We start from the raw sequence: 13,933 nt of genomic DNA on the forward strand, positions 1-13,933 counted from the left end.
GAACGCCGCCCCTCCCCCATTAAAAACCCCTTGTGTCTCCACACCCCGCCTCGACAACAAAGCAGCACGCGCCGCGCTCGAGACCCTTCCCCCTCCCGCGCCGATTCCTTCCACTCACTTGGGTGGGCGGGATCAGAACTGGAGGCGTGGCTACGGGGGCGGGATTACGAGAAGAAATCCCGGGTTGTGGGCGGGGCCAAGCGGCGGCCTCCCCTGCAGTTTACCACGCGTGGGCGGGGCTTGGCGGCCGGGCGGCTCTCGGTGATTCGCTTAGGGGGCCGCGGCTGGCTGCAATGTAATCTGCCGCACTCGGTTTGCCCGCTTGGCGCCTCGCGGGGCTGATGCAGCGGCTTTGCCTGCAGCTCCTGCGCGCCACGCGAGGGCTGCTCTTCACCTCCGCGGCAAGCCCAGCGGCCGGCGGCTGCTTTTCTATGCCCTGCTGCTGCCGCGCTCGGGACGCGCCCGCGATGCCTCCGGGTGTCCTTCGGGCTGCTTAGCAGCCGGGGGCGGCAAGAGGAGCTTGATGGAAGCGATGTCCCCGCAACAGGATCACGTCGGGCAAGGGCGCTCTTCCTCGCTGACCGGAGGCTCCCGGCTTTCCGCAGGCTCCGACGCCAAAAAGGTGAGCGAGATCGCCCCTTTGCGCTGCCTCTCTCGGGTCGACTTCCCCTCTCCCGGGCAATCTCTCCACCCCCAGGGCTGGATTAACAATTGGGCCAAGTAGGCACTGGCCTATGGGTCCCCACGCCTTTAGAGGCCCTGGGCCGGCTTTCCCCCTGGTTTCCCCGCTTGCAGCCCTCCGAGCCTGCAGGCACAGCCAGCAACTGAGCCGCTCTTTGCCCAACTTGCCTGGCGTGGCTGCTGCTGTCACCATGTTTGCCTCTCTCTGCCTCTCCCCCACAGCTTTGTCATAGGGGCTGTTGAGAAGGTGCCTGCAGGCTGCAGCAGGGGCCAGGGGTGGGTGCTCCCACTCCGAGAGAATTTGCAAGGGGACCTCCAAGATTTTGACTCCACAGGGTTTAATCCGGCACTGTCGTGTTCCCCCCTCCCGCGGGTATTTCTTTCTCCTCCGTCCCTGCTCCTCTACCTGGGCCCGCTTCCTCGAGAGTCGCTCGTCCCCTTTCCGCGGGACCTGCTCCCGACGAAGGACTGCGAGGAGGAAGTCCGCCGCTTGTCATGTTTCCTGGGAAGCAAGAGCCCCGCGGCAGCCGCTGGGGCTTGCTCCTCCCCGGTGAAGCGCGCGTGGGATCGCCTTGCCGCGCCGCCGCCTGTCACCCGGGAAGGAGAGAGGGGCTCTCGGCTGTGACACCAGCCCCTAGCTCTTCTCCCACGTGTCCGCTAGCCATGGCGGGGGGGGGCGTGCCCGGCGACTGCCCCCTCCTCGGTCGACTGCAGCCGGAGGCTTCCCAGCGTGGTCGGCGCCAGTGCATGAACTGGAGCACCCGGGAAGGGAAAGGCCGGGAGCCGAGCCGGCCCGGGAGGCTGACAGCACCTTTGCAGGCTAAGCTGCAGCTCTGGCTGGGCGCGCGTATCTAGCCGGGGGAAGCCAGTGGGGAAAAGTCCTCTCTGCGCCCCAGGATCGCGCCCCGCTTGCGCAGGTGGTCGTGGCGGGGGTGGCTGCTGTGCCTCCTCGTGTCCTTTAAGGGCTCAGGGAAACCTTCGGCGGGGGGGGGGGGGGAGAAGAGACGACCCCCGGGGCAGTACTGCCGCATGCGCGCTTCCTGCCGCCTGTCCCAGACCTGCGCGACTTGAGGAGGGTGATGGATGGCCATTTTTCCTGGGGTGGGGGCGGGGGGAGGCCGTGTCGGCGCTTCGTGCTCGCTGCTGGCCGAGCTGCTGCGGCTTTTCCAGAAGGGACGGCTGCTGCTGGTGGCCTCGGGCCCTCGCTAACCCACGAGGGTCTTTGGGGGGGCCATGGGCTGAAAGTGGGCCTCGCTAGGACCCGGCGGTGATCGTCCCCGGGTGGCATTTTGGGCAGCTGCGGCTGGATCCCTTTGGGTTGCTGCTGGTGTGTATTTTTGCTTCGCTTGACATGCCGAGCGGTGCTTTGAAATGGCACTGGAACAGGTGGGGCAATACAGGGAAGCGAGGCCCGCTGATTTGGGCGGGGGGGGGCGGTTGCTTCCAAGAAACTGCGCATGGGGAGGTGTTGCTGCTTCTGCATTTTATTAGGACACTTTGTTAGTAGCGCTTGTTAGGAAACCTTAGCTAGATGATCAGTACAACGCTCTTGTGAAGTAGGCTGCATTAGTGGAGGAAGGTGATTGGTTGCGTCTGACATAAGGAAATGCATATTAGGTGGAGAAGAGATTTAAACTTGGGGTGTGTGTTTGGAGGCTTGGCTCTTGGTGCTAACTACTGTGCCACTGAGCGTAGACTGTCTCACCTGACAGTTGGATAGATTTAAGTTTTGCGGGGTGTACATTCTAGGTATATACATGGTGGTGCATTTAATGGCAGCTTCCCACTGCTTGTGTGCAAAATGTATTGGAGACAGCTTGGTGTAGTGGTTAAGAGGGTAATTGGAGAACCAGGTTCGATTCCACACTCCTCCACATGAAGCCAGCTGGGTGACCTTGGGTCAGTCACAGTTCTCTCTGAAATTTCTCAGCCCTCCACCCTCCCCCCCCCGCCCCAAAGTCTAGCTCGCCATGCACAACGCTTCAAGAGTTAGAACTTAAGGCTGCTGGGCAATCTTTGGATCTCCTGGCTATACCACACACAATGTTGTTTTTCAGTCGCACAGTCAAGTCTGACTCTTTGCGACCCCATGGACCAAGTCACGCCAAGTCCTCCTGTCTTCCACCACACACAATGTCATACAATAATTAATTGTATGCATTGACTGTCTCTCATGACAATCTGCATTCGGGGATCACGCAATTTCCTGCAGAGATGTGATGACTGTTTAGGAAACTTTTCCTAGTGTGAAATTGCCTTCAGACAATGGCTTCTTTCTCTGCATGATGTTTCACTGCGGTTGTGGGAATCAAGCAGCTGATATATAAAAAGGGGATATAAAGACTCAGAGATCTTCATTCCTGCTTGTGTCTGACAAAGGGAGCTTTGATTCTTGAAAGCTTATATCCTTAAAAACTTGTTGGTCTCTAAGGGGGACTGGGTTAAAATATATTATGCTAATATTGCCAGGTCTCTTCCTTCATCTCCTCCCCAGCTAAGGCATGTTCTGTTCTGTCATCTATTTCTGAATTTTGTTTAGATAATAGGAATGCCTATGAATTGTATTTCCATGTTACATATTTATATTCTGTTTATCCTTATACACATGTGTCGTGTTGCAGCCGACTTATGGCAACCCCAGCAAGGGGCTTTCAAAGTGAATGAGAAGCAAAGGGGGCTTGTTATGGCCTTCCTTGGTGGTCTCTGACCCAAATACGGACCCTGCTTAGCTTCGGAATCTGGTGGGACTGAGACAATACCATGCAACTTTCCTCCCTTACACCTATGCACTCTGTTTAAAAAATGTATGCATTTTTGAAGACATCCAATATTGTTCTTCTCATATTGTTGTTCAAGTTGTCTAGCCCAGTTTAAATGCCAAAAATCTTGGTCTCTAAAGTGTTACTGGACTTGAATCTAGCCCAGTTTACTGTTTCCAACAGTAGCTGTCCAAGTGCTTCCAAGAAATCAGGTATGAGAGCAAAAGCCCTCTCATATTCCACCCCCATGAGTGCTGTTCTGATGTATACTGATCATGGAAGCTCCATTTAGCTAGTACATATGGAAGCCATTAATAAACATCATGAATTATTTGTTTTGATGGTTTGCTCACCCTGGTGCCTGGAGTGTAACGTCAAGATTGCATCTCTTGACCTGGAAGACCAGGTATGTGTAAGGGCCAAGGGTGGTTATTAACTAAAGAAGAAACAGTATTCTGCTCATGCTCCGAGGCACTGTTTTCTGTCATATTGTAAACATTCATGAACATGTCTTGGCCGTTGTATTGGAAATGGGGTTTGGGAATGAAGCGTGGCAAATTCGGATTCAAAGTGAACTCTGCCCCCTCCCCATGCTCTAGCAATGTCTAATACACACAATGATTGCAAAAAGTCATTTGTGAAATCTAGATTGTGAGTTTTGTATATAGAGATAACAAGCATGCCTCTGTTCCTTTCAGCCTTGGGCCCTGCCACATTTTGAACAATGGAAGTAACCTTTTTATGACAGTAAACCATGTACCAAAACAGACGTCCGTTTTGTTTAGTTCTTTCTGATTGAAATTTCTGTATGTTATAACCGGATTAACAGTGCAGAATGCAATGGGTTGAAGTATCCATTTGGAACCAAGGGTAGAAGGCTAGATCCACATCAACCCAGAAATCTTGATGAGTGCTCTTGGGCAAGTCATAACCATTTGGGGTCTACCCTACAGAGCTGTTGGGGAGAATAGTGCCTGGCTAGAGCAAGGCCTTGAGCTTCATGGAGGAACGGTGGGATAGAGCGGAGAGGAAAACAAAGGCAAAGATCAGCAGTTAGGTCAGGAAACTGATGAAGGAGGCTGTGGGCCTAATCCAGCACTCTTAAATGTATAGATCCTGTGTAGTCTCTTATTCCAGGCACTGTGTTTTTTACAAAAAGGCTTTGCATCTCAGAATGTCATTTCTGTGTGGGATTGCCTCCTATTTCAGAGGAGAAAGTGTGATTTCTGAGTCAGAGATGTGATGGGGGCCCAGAATATGATCCTGTGTGCATTCCTGGTCTCCTCCCACACACATAGACAGAGGTTTTATATTTTTTAAAATCTGGCCTTGCCTGCGACTATTCCAGAATAAATAGCACGAACACTAAAAGGAACCAAGCTGGGAAGGAAATCTCCTATTTGCAGGGATTGTATTAAAATATCATTAAATCCCCACAAGCTCATTCTCCTTAGAGAATTGCTGCAGCAGGCTGCCAGATTGCTTATTGGGATTTTAATGTCTGTCTTGGTTATATTGCACTTCATAAATATTTCCTGCATTTCCCAGAGAATGAGAAGGGGTAGGGTACAGTGGAGGATTCTTAGAGAGACTCTTCCTCATGGACACTGGCTCTTAGGCCTGTACTGCGGGGCTATTGTGCTGATGCTTGACTTGGAAAGCCCAGGCTAGCTTTGTCTTATAAGATCTCAGAAGCTAAGCAGGGTCAGCCCAAGCTAGTATTTGGTTGGGATACCTATAAGGAATACCGGAGTCGTGATGTGGAGGCACGCAATGGCAAACCACCTCTGGATGTCTTTTCCTTATAAACCCTGGGTCTCTGTAAGTCAGTTATGATTTCACAGCACTTTTCACCACTACTACCACCACTGTCAGCGTTTCCTCTAAGCTGAGTTAGCGTGGGCTAGCTCACAGATTTTTAGCCTCCAGCTCACATATTTTCGTCTTAGCTCAGGAACGATGACCACAGTAAAGTAGCTCACAACTTTAATGTCAGTAGCTCACAAAGTAGAATTTTTGCTCACAAGACTCTGCAGCTTAGAGAGAACATTGACCACTGTACTGATCAATGTTCATTTCCTTTTCCTCGGTATTTGGGCCCATGCAAATAAAGGACCCAGAGCCTCTAAAAGCCATGTGCTTCTGTAATACATCTACTTCTGATGGCAATAATAAATGCTGCACTATCTTATTCTAGCTAATGTTCAAAAAAGGATTGCCAAAACAATGTAGCTTGATTATCTTTATTTTGGGGAAGGTGTGGATGACAACTCTTGCCTGCATTTGAATCTTCATATTCTAACAGTGAATGACAGCCTTAGTGTAATGATACAGATAATTGTAAAAGATGTCCATATCACTTCGAGCAGTATCAGTTTAATATGTTATAGGTATTTTCAGCGCTTTTTTTGTAGAAAGAAAAAAAGTGCCAGTACTCATATGGAAAGCTAGCGTGGTATAGTGGTTAAGAGTGGCAGACTAATATTGAAGAGATCTGGGTTCAGATCCCCACTCGTGTAATGGAAGCTCTCTGGGTGACCTTGGGCCATTCACACTCTCTTAACCTAACATGCTTCACAGGGTTGTTGGGAGGATAAAATGGAGGAGAGAAGAACAATGTAAGCTGCTTTGGGTCCCCACTGAGGAGAAAGGCGAGGTACAAATTAATGAAATAAATAAAAGTGGAAATGACTGGTGCCTTTACCTTTTTTGTGTCAGTTTGCCACCCCTCCCTCCACTGACCCCCACTAGGCCATACCTAAGAGTCCACTTTTCTTTCTAAGGCTCAGTGGGTCAGGGTTAGTGTGTGAGATTCAGGACTTAGGACAGTCCATATGCCAGTACTTTGCACCAACGATTACCATCACAACAAAGCCTTGGGTATCGTATCATATGTGGGATATAGTTGCTCAGATTTATAAATAATTACAAGCCTGTGGGCACTTCAGAGTCTCCTCCAGGCAAGGGAGCATTTGTAAAAGGAAAGAGAGACTCTTTCTTCCTGGCTCCAGTCTAGCACAGATGGCTAACATAAGGATATGTCAGCAAGTGGGCTAGTGAAATGGCTTCTCTTGGCTACTGACTTTTTTGTTATGCCTCTTTAACCCTCTCTCTGGATGAATTACTCTATTGTAGCAGAAAAGAGCAAGCGTCCAGTAGCACATTTAATAAAATTTGTTGTAGGGTATGAGCTTTCATGAGTCACTGCTCACTTCTGCAGATATCATGACAGCTCACTTCTGCAGATATCATGACGGCTGCCACAAATGTTGTTAGTCTTTATGGTGCTACTGGACTCTTGCTCTTTTCTATGGCTATAGACAGACAAACAGGGCTACCCATCTTGATCTAATACAGCAGAAAACAATAATCTGATTCCAGTCAACCCATTACAGTGGGGTGGATGGGTGTGGGGTTGTATTGCATGCAGTATCTGATGCAGAGAAAGACAAACAATGACTACCATATTTTCAAATTATTGAATATGAGGACAGGCCATCCTTGAGGGATCTTGTCTTGCAGACAAGTGGGATAGGGTTGCCAGCTCTGGATTGGGAAATACCTGGAGATTTTGAGGATGGATTCTGAAGGGAGTGGTGGGGTTTGGGGACAGGAGGGACTTCAGTGGGGTATAATGCCATAGAGTCCATCTTCCAAAGAGGCCGTTTTCTCCATGAGATTTCTACACACCACCTGTAGACTGGCTACCCTATAGCAGGATTTAAAAAGCATGAGCACATCTGAGATTTACCAGGCCTGCTATTAAAAAATGTTGATTATTTTTGGAACTAATCCTTCCATTAAGCATTATATTCCAGCAATTAGTATGTATGTGTCCTATCACATTTTGAAGAGAAACAAGGACTCTTGGAATAAGATTTAGAGGGCAAACCCTCCTTTGACTTCGATTCATCTTTCCTCATGACAAGGGTTGGCCACATCCTTTGCTCAGAAGAATGGTCAAATAGGGTTGCCAACCTCCAGGTGAAACCTGGAAGTCTCACTATTACAGTTGATCTCCAGATTGCCAAGACGAGTTTCCCTGGACAAAATGGCTGCTTTGGAGGTGGACTCTATGGCATTATGCCCTGATGAAGTCCCTGTCCTCCCCCAACTCCACCTCCCAGGCTGCACCCCCAAAATCTCCCAAATATTTCTCAATCTGAAGCTGGCAACCCTATCTATAATGGGTGTCAAGATGGCAGCAGGAGTGCCAGCAACTCATGGCAGCAAGTGGGCATGACTGAAGGTCTTTTCAGATAATATGACTTACATGATGGCTACTTTGAATCTCCCAGCTGAGAAGGTGCATGCTCATGAGGAATTTGGAATCTGTTGTGAATGGCCACACAAAAGAGATGTGGCAACAGGATCAGCTTCACTATGCAGCCATGTACTGCAGATAAGTGACTGCCTACACAGATACACGTACCATATGGTACAATTATAAACAATCGCCATGCGGTGCTGTGTCATCTGAAATTCCTCCCACAGCCCATATTTTGCGGGGACATGTTTTGTTTTTTTAAAAAAAAGTTATTTGAGAGATTTTGCTTCAGATCACGTTGCAGAGGGCATGCAGCTATGTATGATACTCTGCATTGGTTTTCACTGGCTTGTACTAACACCTTTGTCTATGTTGTCAGAGATGTGGCAATACAACAGAACTGTGAATCATGTCTTTTAATGGTTTGATTCCTTTACTGTGCCAACTCTGCTAGTACTGGTGGGTCTGCCTTCTGGCTTCTTCTCTTTCTGTTAACACCCCACCTGTCATTTACCTCTGCCACTTGGCTGCTGCCTGTCTTAGGGCTTGATCCCTTCTTCCCCAGGATTAGGGTTGCCAGCCCCTTCCTGGAGGTGGGGAATCCCCCACTCCCTGCCAATCAGCTGGCCAGCGAGGAAACTCATCAGGAGGAAGGCCCAGGCTATGTTGTTGGTAATATGGTGCTGTCATTTCTGTTGTGTACCAGAAGTGATATAATCAGGCTGGTGATGTCTGGGTGACTTGTTGGTTTTGAGGCAAAAACTGTATAGTAGAAGCCATTTTTATTTTGCTTTGTACTTTGCTTTGAAAAAATGGAAGGAAAACCTTATGGTCAAGATGACAATAATATTTTTAAAAGCCATTCAGATATTATAAAACCTATTAAGAACATAAGAGAAGCCATGTTGGATAAGGCCAATGGCCCATCCAGCCAACACTCTGTGTCACACAGTGGCAATCCCCCCCCCCAAAAAAACCAACCAAACAAAACAAAACAGGTGCCATCAGCAGGTCCATTAGTGGGGCTACTGTGTTTGATCTAATTCTTGGTTGATTTAATCTGAAAGATTAGCTTCTCAATTAAGGTGACAGGCCATAGTTCTGAGTACCACAGCTTTTTAGATCATAAATCCAACTTTAATTTTCATAGTTCTGCTGCTTGTTGTGTTGCTGTTATTGTTAAAAACTGCACTAGCTACTTTGGTGGTGGTGCATTGGGAAGACTTTTCATGATGGGGCAGAGTATGGCTCTGCAGAGATTTCATTGTGGTGTCTTTTACTGGCTTCTGAAGAAACCTATGTCCCAGTGGTTGGAATGCCACAGAGGAAGAAATTGACCCATGGTTTTAGCAACTCTTCTGTGATCATGGGGGGATTGTCTTGGAGTTCAGTTGGCGCTAAATAGAAGAGAGCCAGTTTGGTGTAGTGGTTAAGTGTGCGGACTCTTATCTGGGAGAACTGGGTTTGATTCCCCACTCCTCCACTTGCACCTGCTGGAATGGCCTTGGGTCAGCCATAGCTCTGGCAGAGGTTGTCCTTGAAAGGGCAACTGCTGTGAGAGTCCTCTCAGCCCCACCCACCTCAAAGGGTGTCTGTTGTAGGGGGGGAAAGATATAGGAGATTGTAAGCTGCTCTGAGTCTCTGATTTAGAGAGAAGGGCGGGGTATAAATCTGCAATTCTTCTGTAAATCTGCAATTTTTCAACAGAACTTGATAGGCTGAAATGTTGGAGAGTTCCAGACAGAACACCAGTTGTTTTTCTAAACTTTCTGTGCTTAGATCTTGTTCTTGAATGGGAAGATGTGACTTCCTGAGCTTTTAAAAGTTTGCTGCCAATGCTTAGTAAGTGGAAATGTTTGTATAGAGATACATGGGAGATTCTTAATCATATGGTGCTGGGTGAAAGCAGGAAGTTTAGTGACAAAAGGCTGCAACAGTGCAGGGAAGATAGAACAGCAAGTTCTCCACTCCATAGAAATAAAAGTCAGTATTTATTTATACCCTGCTTTTCTCCCTAGGGACGCAGAGTGGTTTACAACATCATTTCCCCCTCCTATATTTTATCCTGTTATGGGATGAGAGAGTGATGAGAGTGTGAGCCGACTTGACCAGGGTTACCCAGCAAGCTGAAATGTTTGGATGAGAGAGTGAATGGCTAGGCCAAGGTTACCCAGCAAGCTTCTATGGCAGAGTAAAGATTTGAACCCAGATCCTGCAACTCCTTGTCCGACATTCTGTTTGCTATACCATGTGGACTCTGTATTAATTAGGGGCTCAGCAACAGCAACCATAAACAAAACCAGCCATGGTTGCGTGCATTGTAGCTCTTTAGCCAGTTTGATGTAGTGGTTAAATGTGCGGACTCTTATCTGGGAGAACCAGGTTTGATTCTCCACTCCTCCACTTGCACCTGCTGGGATGGCCTTGGGTCAGCCATAGCTCTGGCAGAGGTTGTCCTTGAAAGGGCAGCTGCAGTGAGAGCCCTCTGAGCCCCACCCACCTCACAGGGTGTCTGTTGTGGGGGAGGAAGATAAAGGAGATGGTGAGCCACTCTGAGACTCTTCGGAGTGGAGGGCGGGATATAAATCCAATATCTTCTTCTTTAGCACACTCTTAAGAAACAAGCAAATTTCCCCTATATTTCCTGCAAAGGAAGATGGTCTTCTGTATTCTGTTTACCTGTGCTCAGCTGAAAAATGCTAGTCACTTCATTGAAGAGGCAGGCTGGTTTTAAATGAGAAAGTGGCCTGCCCCATTCTGTGTGCTGGTGATCAGCTGCAATAAAAATAAAAAACCTCCTCCAAATTAGACAGTAGTGCTCACATGATTTTTGTAGCCCATACTGTAGTTGTCTGGATTCTGATCGTCACTCCTTTTCAGAAGCAAGGAGTTCACTACAGCAGCCTCTGACCTTAGCTGGTCTGTGGTCAGTTTCACCATTGAGTTGTGTAGCATTAGGGAAAGCAGCTGAAATGAGGAAAATGGACAGGGCTTTTCCCATATACAGTGAGGGATCTCCAAACCCGCTGCCCCCCCCCCCCACACACACCACACATCATGTTTGCAAAGCTAACTAGCTACTGATAGTAAATCAGTGTGGCTTACAGAGAGACCCAGATTCAAATCTCCACTGTGCTATGGATGCTTGCTGGGTGTCCTAGGGTTGGTCACTTTCCTTCAGCCTAACCTACCTCACAGTTTGGTGCTTAGACTTAGTAACTGTTTTAACTAATGTATTAATCGGTTTGGGGTTAATTTAATGTTTTGTTAAATGTATTGTTATTTTGCTGTTGTTAGCCGCCCTGAGCCTGCTTGGCGGGGGAGGGCGGGATATAAATAAAATTTTACTTACTTACTTATGAGGATAAATGGAGGAGGGGGAGAACAATGTGGTAAGATGCTTTGGGCTTGGGAGAATAATAAAGCATAAACATCTAAATAAATCAGCAATGAGGGACATGCCTTGCCTCTTGTTACACAGGAATAGTGATTTGTGTACATTCTGTAATAGATTATTAGTGATGATTCCAGCAAATAACAGAACCAGTGCCCCCAAAATATGATGCCTTACTGGGCCAGTTTCTTTTGCTATAAGCATAGCTGAAAAATCACAGGTATGTGATCATTTGGGTGCCTCAAAATTTGATGCTAGTGACTGAGTGTGGAAAAGAATTCTTGGTATGGATATAACAAGATGCATGCTTATGAGTCACTGGGCAAAGTGGAGAGGAAGATACCTATGAATTTATCTGTTGCACATGTATCTTGAAGAAGAAGAAGAAAATATTGGATTTATATCCCTTTACCTTCCTCCTTTATCTTCCTCCCTCACAAAAGACCCCTATGAAGTGGGTGGGGCTGAGAGGACTCTCACAGCAGCTGTCCTTTCAAGGACCACCTCTGCCAGAGCTATGGCTGACCCAACGCCATTCCAGCAGGAGCAAGTGGAGGAGTGGGGAATCAAACCCGGTTCTCCCAGATAAGAGTCCACATGCTTAACCACTACACCAAACTGGCTCTCTTGAGAGGGAGAGTTTTTAAAGCTGTTTATTGCTTTCAAATTTTAAGTGTTTCGTAGGGGAGTGGCCTGCAGAAGGATTGCAAACTTACCATGACTTGCAAACCGGGCCCCTAGCCAGAAAATTCCAGTTGGGGGGCCCACAGAAAAAAATTTTTTTATGGAGGGCCCCCCCCCCTCTGGTGGCCCCCACTCTCTCTGCTGCCGGTTTTCTCCCCGCTGCTCTGACGGCCCCACCCCCCTCTGTCTCCTGGACCAAGTTGCTTATTGCTTTCAAATTTTAAGTGTTTCATGGGGGTAGTGGCCTTCAGGAGCATTGCAAACTTACAATGACTTGCAAACCAGGCCCGTAGCCAGAAAATTCCAGTTCGGGGGGCCCACAGAACATTTTTTTGGATGGAGGGCCCCCCTCTGGCGGCCCCCACTCTCTCTGCCACAGCTTTTCTCCCCACTGCTCTGGCGGCCCCACCCCCCTCTGTGCAACACCTTCCCCACCCACCCACCCACTTACCCACCAACAGGGCAAAAAAATAAAGTGCGGGCTCCTGCGGCTTGTGCAAGGCGCCCCCCCCGGCGATCATGTGATTGGGGGGGGGCTGCCTTGCACAAGCTGCAGGAGCCTGCACTTTACTTTTTCGCCCCGTTGGTGGGTAAGTGGGTGGGTGGGAAGGAGGGAGGGGAAGGAAGGAGAGAGGTGGGTAAGTGGTTGGGTGGGAAGGAGGGAGGGGAAGGAAGGAGAGAGGTGGGTGGGTGGGAAGGAGGGAGGGAGGAGAAGGAAGGAGAGAGGTGGGTAAGTGGATGGGTGGGAAGGAGGGAGGGGAAGGAAGGAGAGAGGGAAAGGTGCTGCGCGGAGGGGGGTGAGGCCACCAGAGCTTCAGGGAAAAAAGCAGCAGCGGAGAGAGTGGGGGCCAGGCAAAGGGGGGGCAAAAGGTCCAAGAGGGTTGGGTGGAGGGGTCGGGGCCCCCCTTTGGCTACGGGCCTGTTGCAAACTCCGTTATATGTTGTATTGAGCTAAAATATGTATTAGGTGCCAGGTGTGTACATTTTCTGTACTAATTTTTATTTTAGAAAACCAGTGCAGAAAATGTATAGTGCCATACTGATTGGACACTAGCAGTGATAAGGTCTGATGTTGCCAAAGTGTCAGCTTGTGCAGTTATATGGGAAATGTTTTAGTTTGTTCACTAGGGAGTCTAAGGCCTATCATTAAATCTGCCAGGATGGGGACAGGGGTCATTGATTGATTTGGTCCAGGAGACAGTAAATGCCTCGTTGAGGAGGTGGTCATCCCTGCAGGAAAGAGGTGATAGTGCCTCTACTCCCAAAGATACCTACTCTGAGCCTGAGAGTTTTAAATATTGTCCTGCTATTAATAAAAATAAATACTATATTTTCCCATCTAACAGCATAATGACAGGCAGAAATTCTGCAGATAAATTTTCCTTTCATAACAGTAACTTCTTTCAAGAAAAAAAATGCCATCTGTTGATTTTATCCTGAGTTGTAGCTGTTAAAGGTGCAAGAGCTCTGCCTAAAAACAAATGTTGGCAACCCCACACTTGTTTGTGAACATTGGTCCCAAAATGACAAGCTGTTCTTATTCATGATTATTGTTCAATGTGGATTCATTCAAGAACCTTAGGACTCTTTGTTAATAGACTGTTGCTGTTGGGACGTCTGATTCATTGTGCGAGTACATCACTTGCTGTGACTGGCACTTGTAGGTCTTTTGTATACTGAATTGTTTATCAGAGGTGCCATAATGGTTCTCCCTGGATCTGAAATTTGCTTTTCTGGCAAGATGTGTTCCAGGATGGATGCTATTTCTGGTAGCGTGGAATGATATGGATTCCTCCCCCCCCCCCCCTTCAAAACCAGTGTGTGTGCATAGCTCAGATACCAAGGCTTATGTATTTAAGTTTCCAGTTCTGTTAGGGTTGCCAGCTTTGGGTTGGAAAATACTTGGAGATTTGGGGATGGAGTCTAGGAAGGGTGGAGCTTGGGAAGGAGAGGGACCTCAGTGAGTAATAATGACAATAATAATAAAGACACACGGCACCAGAAAAAGAACCCAGTTCATAGGACAGGGTGAAATAAAAATCCATTAAAATAAAATAAATATAATCCACCTTCCAAGGCAGCCATTTTTTTCTCCTTGGGAACTGTTGTCTGGAGACCAGTAGTAATGCCAGGAAATCTCCAGCCAAC

The 13,933-nt window shown here is 48.0% G+C and overlaps 1 protein-coding gene across 2 annotated transcripts in view; it reads left to right on the forward strand.

The window, feature by feature from the left end:
• Positions 1-517: 517 nt before the first annotated feature.
• ARHGAP20 (Rho GTPase activating protein 20) overlaps positions 518-13,933 on the forward strand; it is a 123,858-nt gene continuing 110,442 nt past the window's right edge. The window contains exon 1 of one of the 2 annotated variants that reach the window (XM_060234836.1): positions 518-622. In XM_060234836.1, coding sequence (XP_060090819.1) covers positions 524-622 — 99 coding nt within the window. In that variant the 5' untranslated portion in view covers positions 518-523. The remainder of the gene's footprint in view (positions 623-13,933) is intronic. The other variant, XM_060234837.1, reaches the window with a different exon arrangement.

This window comes from Heteronotia binoei, chromosome 3 (genome assembly GCF_032191835.1).
Source record: "Heteronotia binoei isolate CCM8104 ecotype False Entrance Well chromosome 3, APGP_CSIRO_Hbin_v1, whole genome shotgun sequence".
NCBI classification, from domain to species: Eukaryota; Metazoa; Chordata; class Lepidosauria; order Squamata; family Gekkonidae; genus Heteronotia; species Heteronotia binoei.